The sequence below is a fragment of the Amaranthus tricolor genome, chromosome 14 (genome assembly GCF_026212465.1).
Source record: "Amaranthus tricolor cultivar Red isolate AtriRed21 chromosome 14, ASM2621246v1, whole genome shotgun sequence".
Classification (NCBI taxonomy): domain Eukaryota; kingdom Viridiplantae; phylum Streptophyta; class Magnoliopsida; order Caryophyllales; family Amaranthaceae; genus Amaranthus; species Amaranthus tricolor.
The window spans coordinates 7,642,264-7,665,640 of NC_080060.1; the positions used below are offsets into that span (position 1 = coordinate 7,642,264).

Consider the following 23,377-nt stretch of genomic DNA (forward strand, 5'->3'; position numbering starts at 1 on the left):
ATACTAATTTTTGATTAACTATGAATAATACCAATTTAAAATAGTGTTTTCCTAAAATATCCCTTACGTGTTAAAAATCAAACTATAAGAGATTATATAAAAAACTTTGGCAAATTAGCTAATAAAATAAAATTGATATTTTTTTAGAAAAAACTCCGGTAAGTTAATGCTATTTATGGTTAATTAAAAGTTGACATTATTATAGTGAAATCAACGAAATATTGTATTATTCGCAGTAATTTTTCCTTAAAATAATTGTACATTTTAAATTTATCATAAATTAAGTCATAAACTTCAATTACAAAACATTGAGCCAATGTACCAAACATTCCTGAAGGATGGAATTGGAAAGCACTGAGCAAGCTAAAAAGAATCCAAAAGGGAAAATAATATGTAAATATTATTAAATAACTAAAAAAAGACATGAATAGAGAGACAAAATGACAGAAAACAAACATTAAAAAACATTTAAGAGAAACTAAAAATAATCAACATAAAAGTTATAACATAATCTGCAGCACAAGAACACTCATCATAAAACTCATTACTTACCCCTACCAAATACCAATGCTACCTAAACTCGGTTATCTCATCTTCAATCTCAATTTCGGCTACCCAAAATCAGCCGACATATGATTTTTTAAACCGTCACTAAAAGTCAGGAAACGCCATCATCTTTCGACTTTCATCGAGTTTATCTCCGAACTCATGCATCTAAAAGGCTTTTTAAATACGCAATACAATGTATTTACAAATCGCCAAAACAAGTAACTCGATTCGTTTATGATCACTAGTTATCCACTCGCCAAGTCAATGTCAGTGTTGGGGTTCTTTAGATCCAGTCCTTTAGAACCAGGCCACGAGCCCGGTATATTTTGACTAGAAGAAGCATTTATCTGAGGCTGAGCTGACGATTTATCGCTCGAACCTTGTTCACAACTCTTTTCGTCTTTTGAATCTAGCTCCTTGCTCTTCTCCTTTACGTTCCCATAAACGAAACTGCTTACCACAACCTGATACAAGACTATAATGGGTAAGCATTACAAGTTTAAAAGCCGAACAATTTCTGGATGTGCTCAAATTTAATAACATGCAATTACCACAAAACTATCGTGAATCCCGAGTCATCATTGGCAAGTCGAACAAAGGATCTTTGCTTTCCTACGAGAAAGCAAGGAATCCTCCATTTGCTCAATACGGCAAGTTGAATCTTATTGAAACACATTCTAGTTTGAAATTGAACTTGGGAAACTATAATTGGAATTCGAAACTTAATGGTCCTTTTATTTAAAAGCTTTAGGGTAAAAGGAAAACTCCGCCTGTGAGTGCTTGTCGCTAATTGCCATTCCCAAGCCCGGATAAAGGAGGAGGGTGAGCGGTAGGTTGGTGACAACCAGCTCAGTAAAACTTAGCCACATCCCATGATCATAGGTAGCGGACCCCAATCTTTTGGAATTAAAGCTCTGGCATTGATTTTGTTGTTGTAGGATAAAAGGAACCCTCTGTATAATTACCATAACAGAAGCCGAAAAGTGGTATGCATCTACACACAATTTTTAAGTTCAGAACGACACTAACCACAGACTAATTTCAGAAGACTCAGAAAGTGGAATGTAGGATAAAAGCACGATGCAGGTAAATGAAAAGGTGAGAGGAATGCCAGGAATGTGATTAAACTCTACTCCAGTAAACTTTTAAAGAGGACTTCGGAGTCGGGTTCCAACCACTCCAGTAACGAAGGATCCTCTTCTTGTGCTTCATTAAATAATTCTAATCACAACGCCTAAGCTAACAAGTTCAATACCCAATATTTTCACCCCCCAACAGGGCCGTGGGTTTCGGGAGACCTAGGGAAAAATAACAATTATGGGCCCCTAATTATTATATAGAAGTGAAAGTGTAGGAGTCTCATGATAAGATAAATATGAATTTGGGTTAGGCTTATTCTAGATTTTTGGGATGGGCCCGGGGCGCAAGCCCTTCTTGCCCCCTCACAAGGCCGGCCCTAACCCCCAAACAATCTCCCAATTATGCACTCTTGAACTAGTCATCAAACAGAAGTGTGATCTATAAGTTCTGCAGAAAATATATGTCCTTAATACGGATCCCATGGGCAAAGATGTAAATCTACCGGCAATATCATCAATAGTAAGGATCAACTGCAAAGCATCACAAGTACCAGGACTAAAAAGTTAAAAAAAAATTAATTTTATACCTGGACCGGCCTTGAAGCAATGAGCCTTCCATCAACTGCACCACCAATCACATGACCATCAGAACTAGAAAGAGAGACATTAACACCCCCAGTCCGGTTACCCGATCCACCAGTTTCAGCAACCAAGTATGAACCAGATAGACATAGTATTTCAAAACGTCCCTACACAATTATTAACAAAAATTATTCAACTCGAGTCAACTAGCTACATGGCATTGTTGTTGTTGCAAGACTTCTAATGTCAAGCATCAAACTTGCGAACGCAGTAAAAATATACATATTCTCGAGAATTTCTTCAAAGCAATCAAGAATATTAACCTCAAAAGTGACAGTTCCAGCAGCCGATGCAGGCTGACGTAATGTAACAGTGGAAACACCGCCACTACCAGACATAATGCAGAGTGCTCTTGGCCTCTGTTGCGAAAACAAAAGTATTTTGGAAGCGATGTCCTGCAGTTTACAGACAATAATTCAGAATTTACGCAATAACTAACAAGAGAAGGATTGGATAAAAACATCCTACAAACTCTAGCAAATAAATCATCGTTTAGGCCTAAGAGCTTAATTCTACATCCTATTAAGAACTATCCGCATTGCGATTGCAGGAAATTAACAATTTTCTACAATAGCTCAAGTTATATACAGAACTTTTGAAATCACACTTTAGTGCAGTTGCTTATTCAATAATCAAGAATTGGCAAAACGTATTGAAATTTGAAACTCAACTCAACTCGGTAGCAAACACAACAGCAAATTTATTTAAAATCAACTAAACAGTTCGAAGAACATATCATTATTCCATTCTTCAAAAAATACATCTTTTAGACTCTACAGAAGAGTCCCTTGTGCAATAGAAAAATAGAGCAATTTTCTAAATCCTTGTGTTCCAAATTATAAATCATTATAATAGTTCATTAAATCACGTGCACTTCAAAGTTTGCACTTAGTATAAATATAAAGTTGCAAATGACATTCGCTATCAATGGCATAGTGCAAATAAAAGATTGCATTGTATCATCTAATTAAGTACTTGAGTGTAAAGGTTTTCAAAGCTACAAAACTGATTACCCGCATCATATAAGGGTAAAAAGGCATGTTTTAAATCAGTTCCAGTGATACCTCAAGGTCTTAATAGGCACGAGTGGTAGAACTACATTACCACCATCACATCACCATGAACGTGACCCTAAGCACGAACAAAACCACATTTTCGCACTATGATCAATGATCGATAGAAAATAAGCTCTTTGTTTTTTGGACAACATTTGACTTTTACACTTTCAACACACAACTTTAATCACCAATTACTTTTAGAGTTAAAGAACTACTAACATATATATTGAGATAAATTCAACAACATTCTATGTCTTTACATTTCTTCATATATAATTTAAAATATGTTAAAATTAAATACACTTAGAATAAGAAAAATGTCAATGTGTAATTCTTAATAATGATCTTGAGGGGATAATGTGTTCCGTAGGACAACAATGCAGAAGATATTCCATGATTTTTAGAACAATAAGCTATAACTCCCCAATACTTAATCATCTCGTATTCATGTGCCAGAACCTTGATCACTAATTTATTTTAAAACTTACTTGACACACAACACAGAAAACATGCATGCTATACAGCACAATCTCGTTCAAAAATACATGCATGGTTTTTTTATTGTGTGCCTAATGCCCTCCAATTCTTTTTCCCGGCCCTTATATCTTTAATTAATCACATGCATAGATATTTTGTAATTTTGCATTAATACATTTCTAAAAAGACTCCACTTAACTATATTTTGGACATCACAACAAAGACCGTTGAAGGATACTAAACCCTAACAATGCTTTTAAGTATTGTGAAACAAAGAAAGTACCTGGAATAAATTAGTTCCTTTCATAATTTATAATAAGATATCTAAGATAAATTAAGGTACATTGTTGATCATGATAAAAAATAAAGGAATGATTGATTTGGGGTAGCAAACCAAGCACATGCCATCTCCAGGAACTAAGAAATGAGACAATCTAGCAAAATTGCACTTGTTCTAAAACCTTGGTGATCAAAACGGTAACACTTCCAAGACCAAGCATCAAAACAAAGAATCTATGAAGTAGCGTTCCTGTTAACATCTTAATCTAAGAAGTCTTTAAAATATTCTTCCGCCATTCTTTTTTACTTGCACCCAAATCAATGTTTGCACTATTCATCATTTTATGGTACTTTGCATATTTCGGCTATTATACGAGAAAAAAAAGTAATGTGGGATTTTGTTTTATTTGTCTCGTCGCATATTTTCATAATATCAAATTTTTATAATTTCAATAATTTTTAGTTATGTATGACTCTAGATATAAACGAACCGACAAACGCATTGGATTGCGCAAAAATGTGTTTGGTGCAAGTAAAAAGGAACAAAGGAAGTATATGCTCCAAAAGCAATGGATATTTTCAAAGAACTTATGTAAATAGAATTTTTCTACTCTTACTTGAAGACTTGAAGTTCAACGTATAACATCCTAGTTAACGGAATAAATCATTTTCTTTGGACATCTAGTAAACACAAAAAGTATTGGGCATAGATACCAAACAAAAGCTTCCAAGCTTATTATAGCTTACCTCTCCTGGTGCAATATGAATGATATGAGGAGTAAAAGCAAGGCCAGCTGAATTATTCATCCATTCGCCTGAAATTGGTCATAAAGCAATTTCAATGTAAGTCCTTATTTCATTATTGAAATGAATGAGCTTTTATCAAAACAAGTGAAAAATTCCACACGATTTTGAAACAAAAGAAAAATAAAAACTAGTGATGTTTAATTTGAGTGAGACAATTTTTTTTATTATGAAAAACATAATTTAGACAATCTAGAAAACAATTAAAAAGCAATTTCTACAAAATCGGTTTGCCAAAACAATGCAATAGAATTTCATTCCATCTACAGTAAATATATTAAAACCAAACAGCAAGGGATAGAACAATAGAGGTTAACATGATTTCAAGTCAAAAAATCGAACAAAGAGCCCTAAAACAGATGCTAAGAGTTTGACACAAGTGTTCCAACTACAACTCCAAATTAACCAACACCAACGTTTACATAATGGTTTCATACAACACAACACTTTCTAGTTTCTACATAATGTTCGTCGGTGAAAATAGCCATGTTTGGTGAAGGAGGGCATAGACTAAAACTTAAAATCATGTAAAGTCCATGTCAAATATCTACTACTAGGTCTAGCATTAGATGATTAGCTTTCAAAACAACTATTGTTGGGAGCTTTTTCATTACATAATTTTAATTTGAAAGCTGGAAATATCCTTGTGTAAGTTTCCTACAATTAACTCTCCATCATAACTACAAAAGAGAAACAATAAAAGAGTCAATATCTTCGTACAATAATCATACACAATCAAACTGCTATTGAAGTAATAATGTTCAGCAATCAGCATAGCATCACACCATCGCAAAACACAAACAACCTACTATGCAATTTGCAGACAAATTAATTAAGGTTGTGTTTGGAAACAAGTAATTCATTTCAAATTGTAGAGCTTGAGAATGACAAGATTTGGAGAGCCCACCAAAAGAACTAGCCCATTAGGTGAGAGAGCTCATTTGCCTATAAACCCCACACCAATTGCATAAACAATCAATGTGGGACAAGTCTTATACCTTGCATTCAGCTTTGCTATCATTGTTATAGGACAAAAAAGAGAGCTCGCCCAAAAGACTAGCTTATTAGGTGAGAAAGCCCATTTTCCCATAAACCCCACACCAATTGCATACACAACCAATGTGGGACAAGCCCCATAATAACAAAGTCATTCTAAAATTCTCAATTTTACCTACTTTTATGATAATGGGGAATTGACTCAAAACCAAAATTAAATTTTAGTAATTTGTCAAATATCAAATTTGAGTCGATTCTAAATTTCTAAATAAAATCATTGTTCCAGACATAACATATTAAAATTTCTAATAGCTAGAAACAACTGATGATGACTGAAATCGAGAAGTTGATCACATGTTGACTTATGCTCTACTCAACTCAAAAAGGTCATGAGTCAAGTTATTTCTTATCGAACTTGAAATGCACTAACTCTACTCAACTCAGTAAATATTTCAAGTCAAGTTTATATTTCTTACAATCAAACAAACTTCCTATACTTTTTGGAATATAAAATTCTCCATTTTCTTACAGTCCTACATTTTTGGTAGACATTTCATGTAAATCAACAAATATCAACTTCATATAGATCACCAATATATTGTGGCAAAAAATGTTAGTTATAATGATTAAAAGACTATCGAATTGCTCACAAGTTCGGACTTGCTCACTCATTAATGTCTTGAGATTGACACACATTAAACTACTTAATTTGATAAACATACGAAGATGTGACCCTGGAATTTAATAGAAAAAAGCTTTTATATACATGCCAAATATTTCTAACAAATTGGAGACTTTTTTTAGGTAGGAATAATTGGACACTTCTAAAAGTGGTAAAAACATAATAAATCTGTATTACCTAATTATCTGATTGGTAACATCTAATGTTGCCTTGCTGATTTAAAAGTAAGAAATCAAACATCCAACTTATGTTACAAGAAGCAATAAAACTATTCCCTATAATTTTACATATGGGATTTTCAGCATACTTCCATGAACACAAAACAAAACTTTTGATAATTGAATTCATTACGTACTATAGTATATAGCAATATAGCACATTGTTATGATGTTACCTGCCGCTATCAACTCTTGCAAGATTAACACAGTAATGACAAACAGAAGAAAAGAGAAAAGAGAGAAGAAGAAGAAAGAAGAAAGAAAGAAAGAAGGTGGAATGCTTGTATCATTACTAGAGAGCAGTGTACTCCCTCGTGCTCTTCGAGTGGCCCGATAACTCCTTAGGTACAAGACCAAAAACGTACTACAAACCTAGGCAACATCTATCCCACCCTCTACTATATATAGCAAGTACACGCTTCAAGAATAATCAACAAGTACAGCTCATCATAATTGAAAACAGAAAAATATTCCTTTTGTAACCAATTCTCTGTATTCAGCTGCTTTGTTGTGTAACTGATTTCCCCTTCCTTGCATATGTGTGAATTATCTTGGGCCTTGGCATATTTGGGTCCATGACACACATGATCCACATACTATAGAAATCATAGCAACATTGACTCTATGTTTGGAAATAAGAGGAAAGGAGGGTGAGGAAGGATGATATTTCCTTCATTTGGATAGCTAAAGAGCAGAAGACATAAAATAAGGGAAGGGAATTGGAGCAAAGAAGTCCTACACATGCTTTACAAAACAAATCCTTCCATTCACCTTCCCTCCCAAACAGGGTGATAAATTTGTTATTGGGCTTGTATACTAGACTTGCATAAGAGGAGAGTTGGTTGCAAACAAACCCAAGTTCCATCTTAAAACCAATTGGTATTAGGAGGAATAGCCTAACAAGTATATATATTGATCGACCTCTCTCCAATTTTTTGATGTGGGATCACATAAAGGTATTTTTCAACATAGGTAAAGTAGTATAGCACACATGATCTACATACTATAGAAATCATAACACACAATCAAACAGAAAGCCCACATTTAACATCAACATTAACTCGGATAGGAGGAAAGGGAGGGAAAGGAAGAATGATATTTCCTTCATTTGGATAGCTAAACAACAGAAGACATAAAATAGGTGAACGGTACCGGGGGAAAACACGAGGCGCAGACACTTCATAAGCCAAGGAGTATACCATCCCAAAAGCACATGGCAATGGGAAGAAGCGCTCCAATAACTTATAAAGTGTGCACATCATCTTTAATTTTGTCAATATGGGACAAACCATCCCAACACGCCCCTCCCTAACAGGAAAACAGTTGATAGAAAATAATTAAGTTCACTCATATATAGACAATCAAACTTTAATAACATCAAAATACAACAAAACCAAATATATTCAAATTTAGACAAACAATTGAGCTTACCAACAGAGGACAATCTCTGCTTTCTGCCAGACCCACGAGGCCTTCCTCTCTTCTTTTTCTCCCCTGGCGTACCTGAATTCGGGGTCGACGGAATTAGAGCCAATGACATCGTCCTGGAACCCGAAACCCCACCTGGGCCAGAACCATCTGGCCCATACTTTCTAGGCCTACCCCTCTTCTTCTTAATAGGCTCACTCAATGAACCCCCAGTTGGGGCAACAGTTATGGTGAATCCTTGAGGCACATTGGGCTGAGATCCTTCAACATTAAAAGTAGGACCCACAGAATTATTAGCCCTAACAATTGGCTGGGCCGAAAGATTAGGGTTTGAAGAAGGTCTAAAACCCTGAGATGGTGTATTCAATCCAGGTTGTCCTACACCTGACCCAACTCCCCCTGGAATTGTTCTATGCAAATAATATGGACTTGAACCTTGCAATGCCATACCTTCCCTCCCATCCATACATTTACTTCACTGAAATTCTTCACAAAACACAATTCTTTTTACTGCAAATCCTAGAATCCAAAACCTAAAATATTTCAATAAATTAACCCAAATCCTCTAAAAGCTAGAAAGATTGCAGCTTTATGGAAGAGAATTATGAGCTAGGGATTTACAAGGGTTTCTTATAAGAATGTATGAAACCCTAGTCAATTAGTCACCAAAAATTACTTCTTGTTATGTAGAAAGAACCCACAATTATTAAAAAGTAAAGATTAGAACTCTCCCAGAAGTTAAAAACTTGAAAATCTCAAAAAGGAGAGTTAAATTAGGGTTTTTGAGGGAAAATAAGAAACCACAGATCTTAAAAATTGAAAATTTGAAACTATCCAAGTGTTGTTGGTTCACTTAGCAGCAGGCAGATTTGTTCTGGATACCTAGAAAGCAAAAAATAGAAATCTGTGTTGCCTACCCTAGTTGAAAAAACACTGAAAAGCAGAAATTATAAAAGAGGATAAAAAATAAAACCCTAGATTTGAATGAAGGGAAAGGAAAAATATAGTAGTTTGAGAGGGAGGACAGTGGAAGTGAGTTCAAAGAAAGGAGAGAGACAGTGAGTGCTGGTGTCAAAGAAAAGAAAAGTAAAAGAAAAGGAAAAATTGAAAAAAAAAAAAGTGGACAATTGAGTTTTTTTTCAATTGTTAGTTGTCAACTTAACAAATGACACTGATGTGGAAGTATTTGATACGGTGACATTTTAAAAATTATAATTTATTTTTTATATTTTGCTTATTTTATTAGGATGTTTTTTGTTTTTCATGATGATTTATAAGTTACAGTGATTGATTGATTAGGATTTTCAGACAATTGCACAGTTAGAGATGTATCACTCCTGACCATTGTTCTAAAATTGATTCTCACCTAAGATTTGTATTTTTTCTGTCTACTTTGTAATCGAATAATATAAAGGTAAATTCAAATTTAAATTAGGAGTCTCATCTAAGTTCATGAATTTGGAAGGTTGTAAATGTATTTATCACCCCTTGGTTTCTAAATTATGTTCTTATTTATCATTTTTGATCGTTTTATTTGAAACTTTTACAGAAAATTTTCTAATTTCATCCTATAATTTTGATCATATTTAACCCTTATTTTCTATGTTGAACAAGATTGACTTTACATATTTTATTAAATCTCAATATTTTATCTTTGAAGTTCGTATCCATTCTCCACTTAAATTAATACCAATATAAAATATTTAATCCACAAAAAAAAATTTATTAGTAACTATTTTCATTATATTTTAGGAAAAATTACTTTGAATAATTCAACTTTTCTCTAATTTTCCTATAATAAACTCAATTTTTCACTAATTATGAAATATCTAAACTATTAAATCACTTACCCAATAATATTATTATACAAACTATGACTTTTTTGTAAGTAATTTAGAAAAAAAGAAAAATAAATAAAATAACAAAAAAAATTCAAAAATAAAAATATTAGAATTCCCCTACTCTTCCTTACTGCACCCCTCATCCTATGGGAAATAGCAGTTACTTAATATTCAGTTACTTAATATTAAGCAGTTATTTTATACATTCAGTTTCTCAATATAGGATAGTGCTAATGCATAAATAGGAGAGGTTACTCTGTAATAGAAATAAGAAAAACTATTGTATTTTCAAAAACAAAAAAATTCAATCATCAATTCTTCATGGTATCAGAGCTTTAGGGTTTAGATCCGGGAAGAACTCATCATCTACCGTATCTTACCTTGCAAATGGCTGATGTATCAGAAGAACAAACACAGCAAACCCTCATGTCCAAAGAATAGATGGAACAGATGTTCCAAATGTTCCAGAAACTCAACAAAGTAAACGATCACACAGAAAACCCAACATCAATAAAAATTTCAGAAAAACTCACATACCACAACTATACAAAATGGTGCAAGTTAATGCACGTCGCAATTGGATCCCAACTTGAATCAATTGGAGCAAAGAGATGCCATGGTCATATCATGGATAATTGAAAACCTAGATGGGGACATTGTCAATCAATTCTTAGACTACACAACTGCACATAGCCTATGGCAAGGAATCGAAAGTCTCTTAGGATGTGGCAGATACAAACTGCAAATATTTGATCTCAGTTCAAAGGCAGCCACATTAAAGCAAAAAAATGACACCATCGAAGTGTATTACAGTAAACTAAACATTCTATGGAAAGAAATCGATCGAAGAATGCTGAATCCAATGACATGTTCAAAGGATATAACCGAGTTCAACAAATACATTCAAAGACAGAGACTGTACCAATTTCTCACTGGAAATAACGACAACCTAGACAAAGAAAGAAGGGACATCCTTAATAGTGAACCTTTACCAATGGTGGAGACGGCCTATGCCTCAATCAGGCGAGAAATCACACGCCGGAGAATTATGAACGGCGTCTCATCACCGGGAACTAGTCCCTCAGAGATTGGATCGGGGTTAGGTTAGCCACGAGAAACAAACCTTTCCAGAGAAGCCGAGAAGAGGATGACCGGAGAAAACTCCAGTGCACTTACTGTGGTGGATCCAAGCATACAAAGGAGGGATGCTTCAAACTTGTGGGATACCCCGAGTGGTGGGACGATCTACAGAAAAGGAAAGCCGCCGGCAAGCCGGACCGACGGCAAGGCTAACCTCAGCACTGCCAATCAGTCAACATCATGTCAGAGATCAGGAGGAATAGGAGGCTAGAGCAAGGGGGAAGGAGAGGCAACAATTGTAACACCCTCAGAATAGGTCGAACTTTTGAAAACACCTTTAATGAAAACATGAACCAAAACCTACTCATGGGAGTGTTACCGCCACATCTATTTCTAATAAAATAGATGTAAGGCTTAACGACTAAGAAATAACTTAATAACTTTAAATCCAATAAAGGGTCTTACAACATAAGAAAAGACTGAAACGTAATTTGTGTTCATATAAAATTTAAACAACCTAAGGTAAAATTTAAACTGAAATACGACTCTAGTAAAAGCTATATTTCTAAGTGATCCTCACTCCGCGATTCTCATGCAATCAATAACCTGTAACACAAGAATGCAAGAAAAACAAGGGAAAAACTCCCAAAATCAGAAAAATTGAGTAATTCCAACTCCATCCCGTAAGACGATTAAGTTTGAAAATGATTTAAGAAAATACAATATAATCAAATTGGAAATAATTTTAGAAAATAACATATAGCTGAGTTTAATAGAAAACAGTTTGAGAAAATAATGTATATATTATAACATAAACCAATTTATTAAATTGATAATTAATAATGACAAACACATAATCAATTTTAAATTTGAGGGAACGAGAACGCCAGTAGGCCGAGGCTTTACCCCTATACCTACTTCAACAAGAGGTCGTCACCCCAAATAATTCAAGGCCAGCAGAGTAGTCTCAGGGAACCCTAGTGTGCACACCCCTTCTACTTGGATCACAACAAATAGAAGGAAGACCAAACATCATATCAAGTATCAGAAATAATAATACCTGTCGGCAGCTATACTAACCAAACAGGGCAACCTGTTCATCACCCTTATACTTGGATCACAACAAATATAAGAGCTTCATTTCCCTCGTGTTACACTTTACGTGATTTAATATATTTTAATAATTAGTTGCGAGCATACAAACTTAAAATCAAACATGCATTATACATTATATTTTATGATCATAAATTTTTCCCAATAAATATATATCTCAGGAATATCCAACTGAAATCTCATTTTCCAAATCACCATTCTAACATCAATTGGTGGCAATAGGAATTAATATCATAAATATTTCTCTTCCAATTTAAATCGTATCCAATTTCGTTATCAAAATAATAATATAAATTTTATCGAAATAAAAATTATAAATTCAAGTTTGACAAAAATAATAGTAAATATAATTTGAGAATATATTAAGCATAACATCATATAAAATAATGTCATATCAAATCATGCACCCATTTAAACACATTAATTATCACTTAGCACATAATACTAACGGGATAGTCCTAATTAGATGGACATTGAGAATTACATTGTCACGCGATCCTAGACAACGTACGCTCCTAATAATCTCTGTCTACGAATCCGCTGTCCTTAATATCGAAATCTTGCGTTTTTTTGACTGAATTTTAAGCAATTGGAAAATAAAGGAAGTAATTTGTAGGAGAAGAAGGGATTGTGAGTAATAATGTGAATGAAATTAAGGGTAATTGGTTTAATTTATAAGAGGTAAGTGAGGTTAGTTATGAGGTTTAGTGGGAAGAGTGGGAAGAAGAGTGGTGGGAAGAGTGGGAAGTTATTGTTAATGGTGTGGGAAGTTATTGTTAATGGTGTGGGAAGTTATTGTTAATGGTGTGGGAGGTTATTGTTAATGGTGGGTTATGTTTTTATTTTTTTTTTATTTTTTTTTTTTCTGAAATTTATTCATTATTATTATTATTATTATTTTAAAAAAAAACGGTTGTTACATACACTCCCCCTTAAAACAAAAGTTCGTCCTCGAACTTAAAGTTAACTACTGATGTTTTAAAAGAAAAACAAGATTGGACGGTTTTGATAGACTCGCATCACCCCCCTATTTTAAAAAGTTTCGTCCTCGAAACTCAACGTACCTGTTCGAACAGTTCGGGGTATCGCTTTCTCATGTCAACTTCGGTTTCCCATGTAGCTTCTTCGGTTTGCTGGTTCGTCCATAATATCTTAACCAACTTAATTTCCTTGTTCCGGGTACATCTTGTTTTGGTATCAAGGATTTTTATTGGTTTTTCTTCAAAGGTAAGGGTTTCATCAAGTTCAATGGTTTCAGGTTGTATGATATGTGAAGGGTCATGGACATATTTTCGGAGTTGGGATACATGGAAAACATTGTGGACTTTAGCTAGGTTCATAGGTAGGGCTAATCTATAGGCTACTTCCCCAATTCGTTCCAATATTTCATAAGGACCTATAAAACGAGGACTCAATTTACCCTTCTTACCAAATCTCATGACACCCTTGGTTGGTGACACTTTGAGCAAAACTTTTTCACCTACTTCAAACTCTAGTGCCCTCCTCTTTTTGTCTGCATACGACTTCTGACGATCTTGCGCTTCCCTCATGCGTTCTTGGATCATTCTTACTTTCTTTGTAGTCTCCTCAATCATTTCTGGTCCTAATCCCAACGACTCATTAACATCATTCCAACATATAGGACTCCTACACTTTCTCCCATATAGGGCTTCGTAAGGTGCCATTCCTATGCTAGAATGAAAACTATTATTGTAAGAAAACTCTACATACATCAAATTATCCTCCCAAGATCCACCAAAATCCATAACACATGCTCTTAACAAATCCTCAAGAGTCTGGATCGTTCTCTCTGTTTGACCATCTGTTGCTGGATGAAATGCAGTACTGAACTTTAGTATCGTACCCACTGCTTCTTGTAGCATCTTCCAAAATTTGGACAGAAATCTCGAATTTCTATCCGACACAATGTCCTTAGGCACACCATGCAATCTCACTACCTCTTGAAAATACGCGTCTGCCATCTGTTGCATTGTCCAAGTATTCTTCATCGCTATAAACCTTGCTGTTTTTGTTAATCGATCCACTATCACCCATATGGCATTCTTCCCTGTTTTTGACTTTGGCAACCCTATTACAAAGTCCATTGAAATCGATTCCCATTTCCATCCAGGTATTTCTAATGGTTGCAATTTTCCCCCCGGCTTCATATGTTGAATTTTCACCTTTTGACATGTTAAACACTTCGCCACAAAGCCTGCAACTTCACGCTTCATGTTGGGCCACCAAAAGTTCTTCTTAAGATCCTTGTACATCTTATCACCACCAGGATGTATTGAGTATGGCGAATTATGGGCTTCAGTCATAATCTTAGTCTTAAGTTCCTCATCATGCGGTATGCACCATCTTCCTTTATACTTCATTACGCCATTTTCATCACTTTCGAACTCAGGTGCTTGACCATCCTCCTTCAACTTCTTCAATTTAGTTAACCAGTTATCCGTAACTTGCTTCACTCTAATTTCCTCAAAAATATCGGATTCAATCGTCATTCCATTCAATTGAGTATCCACATATCCATATTCTACCACTTCTAAGTTCATCCTACGAATCTCTTCACACAACTCATCTGCTAAAATTAATGTATTCATTGTATGACTTGACTTCCTACTCAGAGCATCAGCTACCTTGTTTGCCTTTCCTTCACAATACTTCAAATCCAGATCATAATCCTTAATGAGTTCTAACCATCGTCTTTGTCTCATATTCAACTCCTTTTGAGTGTACAAGAACCTCAAACTCTTGTGATCAGTATAAATCTTGCACTTTACTCCAAATAAATAATGTCTCCAAATTTTCAATGCAAAGACTACAGCTCCCAATTCTAAGTCATGTGTGGGGTAATTCTTCTCATGCGGCTTAAGTTGTCGTGAAGCATATGCTACTACTTTTCCATCTTGCATCAACACACAACCTAGTCAATTCTTAGATGCGTCTGTATAAACCTCATATTCTCCACTTTCATTCGGTAAGGTCAGCACAGGTGCAGAGGTAAGCCTTGATTTCAATTCTTGGAATGCCGCTTCACACTTCTCATCCCATTGAAACTTAGTGGTCTTCTTCATCAAATTAGTAATAGGTTGAGCGATTCTCGAGAAATTTTTCACAAATCTCCTATAGTATCCGGCTAGACCTAAGAAACTTCTCACTTCTATCACATTAGTGGGTGTAGGCCAGTTCATTACTGCTTGAACCTTTAAGGGATCCACCATTACTCCATCTTTTGTAATTACATGCCCCAAAAATGCTACCTTTTCTAACAAGAATTCACATTTTGAAAACTTGGCATACAACTTATTCTCTTTTGAAATCTTTAAAACTTTCCTCAAATGAGCCTCATGCTCTTCTCGATTCATAGAGTATACTAAAATATCATCAATAAAAACAACTACAAACTTATCCAAATAAGGCTGAAAATTCTTATTCATAAGGTCCATAAAGACAGCAGGCGCATTAGTGAGTCCAAAGGGCATGACTGTGAACTCATAATGGCCATACCTCGTTCGAAAAGCTGTTTTGGCTATATCCTCTTCTGCAATTCGTAATTGATGATAACCTGATCTCAAATCAATCTTTGAAAATACTCCTGCACCCCTAAGTTGATCGAATAGATCCTCAATTCTAGGAAGTGGATACTTATTCTTCACCGTCACACTATTTAAATCCCTATAATCAATACATAGTCTCAATGTTCCGTCTTTCTTCCTAACAAATAATACTGGGGCTCCCCAAGGTGATACACTTGGTCTTATATATCCTTTATCCAACAAGTCCTCAAGTTGTACCTTCAACTCCTGCAACTCGGCAGGTGCCATCCTATAAGGTGCCTTTGAAATGGGTCCCGTTCCCGGAACTAAGTCAATCTTGAAGTCTAACTCTCTCACAGGTGGCATCTCTGGAATCTCATCTGGGAATACATCAACAAACTCCTTAACTACAGGTATCTCTCCTAACTCGTCCTCTTTCATGCTCGTGTCCTTTACATGGCACAAATATACGGGGTAGCCTTTCCTAAGATGGGTCTGAAGATTTAGGGCGGAGATAATCTTGGTCTTTGGTGGCTCGGAAGTAGTTTCTTGGTAGTTTAGTTAATTTCCCTTAGGGCCTCTAAAGGTAATTCTCTGTTTAGCACAATGAATTTTAGCCTGATACTTCTTTAACCAACCCATCCCCAAAAACAAAATCGATGGAACTAACAAAAAAATGAAATACAACGAAAATATAATTAAAAGAAATAACACACTATTACTAAGTACTTAAAAGTACTTCAAAACAATAAACCCATTCGTCCCCACTCTCATAATTTATTTTATTTTATTTTAATTAATTAATTATTATTATTATTATTATTATTATTATTATTATTATTTTTAAAAAAAAACGGTTGTTACAACAGTAACCATTGAACAGGGAGACAGAAATGGTGAGAAACAGAAATAAAGAGAGAGAGGCACCACAACCGTCAAACAGGGGGAAGGGAAAGGGATGGAACCCATTGAATACCCCAACAACCCTTTTTATAATACAGAAACCCTAAAACCCACCTCACAAACCCCCAACCCACAATATTCCGGCCCAATCTCATACTCCAAGCCTAATGACTCTTCTACCCCGCAAAACACTACTTCACAAAGCCTTCTTAGTCATAACACTAACTCTCAATGGATATTTGACTGTGGGGCGACCAATATGATGACCTTTGACCCCAGTGATTTTTCATCCACCCACCCTACTAATCACACACATATCCAGATGGCTAATGGGGAGTGTGTACCAGTTGCCCAAGCTGGAGCAGTCAACATTTCTCCTTCCCTTCATCTTAAAAATTGCTTGTTAATTCCCAGTTTATCTCATAAATTATTGTTCGTTAGTTAGTTAACCAAGGACTTGAACAGTACTGTGCTTTCAACCTCTAGAAATTGTATTGTACAGGATGCTCAGATGGGGACGATCATTGGGCGTGGTACTGAACAAGGTGAACTATACTATGTCGATGAGATGATTCAAAATAGTGGTGCAATGCTTGCTCATGGATCTCCTGCTCACCAATTGAGGACCTGGCATCGTCGTTTATGTCATCCATCCTTAGGTTATCTAAAACAACTTTTTCCTTCTCTTAATAGTTGTGATAAATCTCTAGATTGTGAAACTTGTGTACTAGCTAGGAGTCATAAACATTCTTATTCTCCCAGTAATACTCATGCTCCCAAACCCTTTGATGTAGTACATTCTGATGTATGGGGCCCAGCCCCACATGCTGACTCTCATGGTTTTTCATACTTTGTGTTATTTATTGATGATTGTTCTCGAATCTGCTGGGTTTAATTTTTTGAAACACAAATCTGAGGTTTTTGATGTCTTTGTAAAATACTATAACATGATTCTCACTCAGTTCTATGCCAAACCTAAAATCTTTCGCTCAGATAATGGTGATGAATATATCTCCCTTGCAATGAAACAGTTTTTACTTAAACATGGTCTTATTCATCAAACGTCCTGCCCCGACACTCCACAACAAAATGGGGTTCCCAAACGCAAAAACCGTACCCTTCTTGAAATAGCACGGGCTCTCATGTTTGACACTCATGTCCCAGTCCATTTTTGACCTGAGGCTATTGCTACTGCCACCCATCTCACAAACCGACTCTCCACAAAAATATTCAAATTCCAGACTCCTCTTGCCACACTCAATACATTTACTCCTGTTCTCTCTTCTCACTCCCTTCCTCCTCGCATCTTTGGGTGCGTTGTGTATGTCCATCTTCCATCTAGAGTCCGAACAAAGTTTGAACCACGGGCAGTCAAATGTGTGTTTCTCGGGGATGGCCCTACACAAAAGGGCTATCGATGTTATGACCCTGTCCATAACAAACTTTATACCACCATGGACTATGACTTCTTTGAACAATCTCCCTACTGCACCCAACCTCAATCTCAGGGGGAGAGTATGAGTGAGGATCTCAGCTGGTTGATTCATCCCTTGGCTAACAGTCGAGCTCCCAAAGAGCAAGTAGGCACTACCACCGATATTACCACTGACATTGTTACTGAATCATCTCCTCAGACTACTACTCCAGCCCCTGAGCATCCAGCCGAATGAGAGGTAACACCGAGTCATACTGCTCCTTTCACTGACTACATTGTGCTTAGTAGTGTTGTTGTCCCCAGGAAATATAACTTGCGCGCTCGAAGTACAAGAGGAATGCCTCCTAAGAGGTATGATCCTGAGTATGAATCCCAGATATCCTGATATCCTATTGGTAGACCGGATGATGAACAACTATCACAAACGGATGTTGCCTTCAATGCATCTCTTATTCCAATACTATCCCGAAAACCACTAAAGAAGCTCTCCAAGAACCAAAGTGGAAGCAAGCTATGGACGAAGAGATCATGGCTCTCCAGAAAAACGGAACGTGGGAGACGTGTAGATTACTAGGTGATAAGAAGGCAGTTGGTTGTAAATGGGTTTTTTCAGTCAAGTATCATGCTGATGGAACCATTGAGAGGTATAAAGAAAGGCTCATTGCAAAAGGGTACACACAGACTTATGGGGTAGACTACTCGGAAACATTCTCACCTGTGGCTAAAATCGATACTATTCGAGTTCTCTTCTCAGTAGCAGCAAATAAAGAGTGGTCTCTGTTTCAATTTGATATAAAAAATGCCTTCCTACATGGAGAGATTGAAGAAGAGATATACATGAAGCCACCACCCGGGTACTCAGATAAGTATAGCCAAGGAGAGGGGTGTCGACTTAAAAGGGCACTATACGGCTTGAAACAATCCCCTAGGGCTTGGTTTGGGAGATACACTGCAGCAATGAAGAGATTCGGCTACAAACAGAGCAACTCAGACCATACTCTATTTCTCAGAAGAAGTGGAAACCAAATTACATGCCTCGTGATCTATGTAGATGATATGGTGATTACCGGAAACGACTCCAAGGAGATCGACCGACTCAGAAGTAAATTATTCCAAGAGTTTGAGATGAAGGACTTGGGACAACTAAAATACTTCCTTGGAATAGAAGTTCTAAGATCAAGGGAAGGGATATTCATCAATCAGAGAAAGTACATTTTAGATCTCTTAGCAGAAGCAGGCATTTTTTACTCAAAGAATGATAATCTTGATCTTATTGGTTACACAGATGCAGATTGGGCTGGTGATCGGGACGACAGGAAGTCTACCTCGGGGTACTTTACTCTTGTAGGGGGTAATCTAGTCACTTGGAAGAGTAAGAAACAGAAGGTGGTTGCTCTGTCCAGTGCTGAAGCAGAATTCAGAGGGATAGCAAAAGGGGTTACAGAGATTCTGTGGAGAGCTAGGCTTTTACTAGACACAGGCAAGCCTTCTAAATTGTGATAACAAAGCAGCGATAAGCATCTCTGAAAATCCAGTCCAACATGATCGAACGAAACATGTAGAGATTGATCGACACTTTATCAAGGAGAAACTAGAAAACAAGGTCGTTCGTCTCCCGTTTATTAGATCTAAAGACCAACTAGCTGACATTCTCACAAAAGCAGTTTCATCAGAGGTCTTCTGTAACACCCCGAGATATTAATGACGTAATTATTTAATATTTTAATAGTTTTGTTAAAGATTTTACAATTATTATTTAATTATTTTCGAATTAGCTTTAATAAATTTCTTTCACATACGGATTTAAATGTCGACTTATATAGATACTAAAAATATAGTTACGATTTCTCAAATAAAGAGGTTCGAATCAAAATGATTATTTTATTAAAATGTGTGAGGCCGCAAAGGTGAGTCTCTTAGTTGGGTCTCGCAAGAAAAATAAACCGAGATAAAAATAAATAAATAAATAAACCTAATAATAATAATAATAATAATAATAATAATAATAATAATAAAAACAAGTATAAAAGAAGCTCATGAAACCCTAAATACAAAAGCTAACCGTCATCCTCTTCTTCTTCCTCGTTCTTTCCCGTGCGCCTCCTTCCTTCCCTCCTTGCACCAGCAGCCGTCCTCCCCGCAGCCGCATCTCTTCTTCCTCCAAACCGGCAGCAACAGCCGGCTTTTCTTTCCCCACGCAAGCAGCAGCCATAGCACACTCTCCTCCTCCTTCGCTGTGTCTCGCCAGCAGCAGCCATGATCGCTGCCTTCTCCACAATCGCCAGCAGCCGCCACGGTCTAGACGCTTGGTGTTAACCGTCTAGTCTTCACTCCTTTCTAATTACCCCATTGTAAGCTCTCTCAAGTTCACTCTAAGTAATTTTGCTAGTTTTTAATCAGAATTTTACTAAGTTTATGAACTTGGTGTTAAATTTGTATGATTTTCATTAAATTCTTTTGTGGGTAAGAGTTTGATTGATGAATTGAACCTATTCATGATTTAAAGTTTGAAGTGTGATTAGAAATTATGGGATGTGTGTTGATTGTGTATTAGTTTGGTTTAATCTTATCATAGGTTATAGAAATAGTATTATCTTTGAATATGAAATAATTAGGGTTTGGATTTAGAAATGAAATTACAAATGATGTACGTCTATCTTATATTTTGATGGTGTGATGATTGATTAAATAACTTTAAAAGTTGTTTGAAACTTAGTTGATGGATTTTGTTGTGAAAATTAGTAATGGTGGTGATTGTAGTGCCTATGGAAGTGATCTTAGTTGTTAAATTGGGATAAATAGCTGCTAGTTGTTATGATTTGATTGTTTTGAATTACAAGTATTCTTATTAGGTTGTTATTGAAGTCATAATGCATAATCTTAGTAAGGCCATGAGAATGATGTCAACTTATTGTAAAAAGTTGTTAAGTTGCTTGTAGTGATGCTCGATTGTAGTCTCTCTAACTTGGGAGGATGTAGTGAAGAATGTTGCGATCTGACCACTTTAAGAATTGTCCTCACGTCATAATAGAGTTATATGTAACTTCGTGAGACTTAAGTGTGAATCGTCATAACTCAAAGTTAGTTGATGTAATGAAGCAGTCGACATAATCCTTTTATTCTTTGCCGATGGAAAAACTTGTGTTATTGTTGAATTGACGATGATGCTTGGTGTTGAATGAGATGCGTACGTGCTAAAAGTAATTGGAAACTTGTCGTGAATGGATGATAGAGGTTACTTGGTTTTTAGCTGGTATAACAAAGTAGTTAAGAGAACTTATAAGTTCTATTCCTAACTTGTATAGGTTCCCAATTTATAAGAGGAAAGTAGACCCCTTAGTTGGGCGATTTTTGTAACTTGTGGTCGTGCATTGACGCTTGCAGGTACGTACACGCAGTAATTAATTATCATATTCATTGTTTCAAAGTATTATTCATATTTCATGATTATATGCATCGTATTAGAATTATAGAACGTCAGAAAGTAAGTCATGCTAGTGGATGGTCATAAATAGTGATATAGGCAAGTAGAGTGGAAGCATTAGGAGACTATGAGAACAAATTTCTAAATAGTAGAGAACGCACCATAGTTGTGTGTAGTATCGAAGTGTTTTTCCTACTTATTGAGCCTTGATTTATGATTAGTTGGCGTGACTCAGCTGGATTATGTCCGATTGATTTATTAGTCCCCTAGGTGAGGTTCGACGGGACCACCGTAAGGGGGGTATGAGCATGCTTGGGTCATTGGGCGCCGGGAGGCCGATAACGCCCCTTGACCGAGGTGTTACCATGAGGGCCTTGCAAACCCCAATATGGTGGCCTCTTCACTGGTTTAGTACCCCAGTGTGTTAGTTTTTCCCGAAGGTAGGACCCGAGTGGGTCAGCTGGAGGGGGCATGAGCTCATACTTTGCCAATGGGCGCCGGGAGGCCGATAACGCCCTTGGCCGTGTCACTATGCCATGAATAGAGAAAGGATCCACTACCTTGAATATACCTTGAGAGGTTAGCAGTTGAAAGAGAAATTATGAACAAATAGAAGTGTTTAGACAAGTGAGTAGATTCATTATTGCCATACTATATCGTTACCTACAGTTTGTTCGATGACTATAATTGTTATAATTGTATTTATTATTGACGTGTGCATGTTGTTGTTGTTTGCTCATGACTCTCTATGATGTTCCTGCTATGACGCATATGACTATGGTCATTATGTTGAGCAGCAGGAGGATCATAGCTTGGCATGTCAGGTATAGGAGCTTCTTTTGCTTTGCGTTGGGGAAAGAGCGGAGTACGATCGTAACAATTGTGTATAAATCGTCTTAATGCTTGTAGCTTCCATGATACTTGTAAAGTTTTCTTTTGGGGTTGTAAAATTTCTTTTGTATGGAGCCATGTGACTCCTCGTATGATCCATAGATCCGCTGCGTAGTTTTAGATGTACAGTAGGGAGAATACTCCTTTAGTATCCGTCAGATCGATGCGTTAACACTTGAACCACGATCCTCGTTAGAGTTGAAGTTTTGTGAAGCCGACGATGATTTGTTCCGTCGTGACGTATTCTTTTGAAAGGCGTTATAGGCCTTAGATTAGTTTAATCATGCTAATCAATTATAACTACATATATTCTATTCACATCCTCAGTTTTCAGTAGAGATGCTGTCGAAATTCCGCTCACTCACCCTTTTTAATTAATCCTTAGCGTTTATGTTAAGTATTTTCTCTTCTTTTCTTTTTTATGTAACACCCGAATTTCCTCCCTTCCTTCACGATTCTGGTTTCGTTTAAGGGGTTGGAAATTCAGGGGTGTTACAGGTGGTTACCAGAGCCAGTGGTTCCTACTTTGACGCTCGTATTCTTATGTCTTTAAGGAATTGTTTGAAGTTAACGTCACGCGTGAGAGCTGGGGCAGATCTAGGATAGATAAACGACTTATGTTTTGCGTTGTGGTGATTATTGCATGTGCATAAGTGGAATAAGTCAAGTAATTTGATATTAGAATCATAAGTGTTAGTTGCTCATACTTATGACTCCCTGGTGAACATGAGTTTGTTTAACAGATGCTAATTACATTCTTTGCAATATTGAGTATTATTTAGTGTTAGTGAAGCTTTTGGTACAATCTACTAAATTTGTATAATAATTCTTAAATGTGATTTTAATTGAACCTTATTGGTATGAGAAGGTTAATACATTACGTGATTTGTTACTTGAGAATCTAGATACGACAATTTTCATTTCTTATATGCG

At 36.1% G+C, this 23,377-nt stretch overlaps 1 protein-coding gene and 1 long non-coding RNA gene across 2 annotated transcripts; one reads left to right on the forward strand and one right to left on the reverse strand.

The window, feature by feature from the left end:
- Positions 1 to 238: 238 nt before the first annotated feature.
- Positions 239 to 9,337, reverse strand: LOC130799777 (AT-hook motif nuclear-localized protein 5-like). The gene is made up of 5 exons (XM_057663008.1): positions 8,216 to 9,337; positions 4,832 to 4,899; positions 2,534 to 2,665; positions 2,216 to 2,377; positions 239 to 1,013 (listed from the first exon to the last, which is right to left on the reverse strand). Exons 1-5 carry the CDS (start codon positions 8,676 to 8,678, stop codon positions 795 to 797), a joined length of 1,044 nt encoding a protein of 347 aa, XP_057518991.1. The 5' UTR covers positions 8,679 to 9,337; the 3' UTR covers positions 239 to 794.
- An 11,015-nt stretch (positions 9,338 to 20,352) lies between these two features.
- On the forward strand, positions 20,353 to 22,824 carry LOC130799746 (uncharacterized). The gene is made up of 3 exons (XR_009039334.1): positions 20,353 to 20,480; positions 21,435 to 21,513; positions 22,351 to 22,824. It is a non-coding gene; the product is annotated as an uncharacterized LOC130799746 (long non-coding RNA).
- Positions 22,825 to 23,377: the final 553 nt, after the last annotated feature.

What these genes read in the sequence shown, in the direction of transcription:
- LOC130799777 (XM_057663008.1), bottom strand. Translation starts at nt 8,678, where the DNA reads ATGGATGGGAGGGAAGGTATGGCATTGCAAGGTTCAAGTCCATATTAT. An exon ending in GCAGAGATTGTCCTCTGTTG is followed by an intron (nt 4,900 to 8,215) that starts GTAAGCTCAATT and finishes GACCAATTTCAG; the next exon opens with GCGAATGGATGAATAATTCA. An exon ending in TTCATATTGCACCAGGAGAG is followed by an intron (nt 2,666 to 4,831) that starts GTAAGCTATAAT and finishes TGTAAACTGCAG; the next exon opens with GACATCGCTTCCAAAATACT.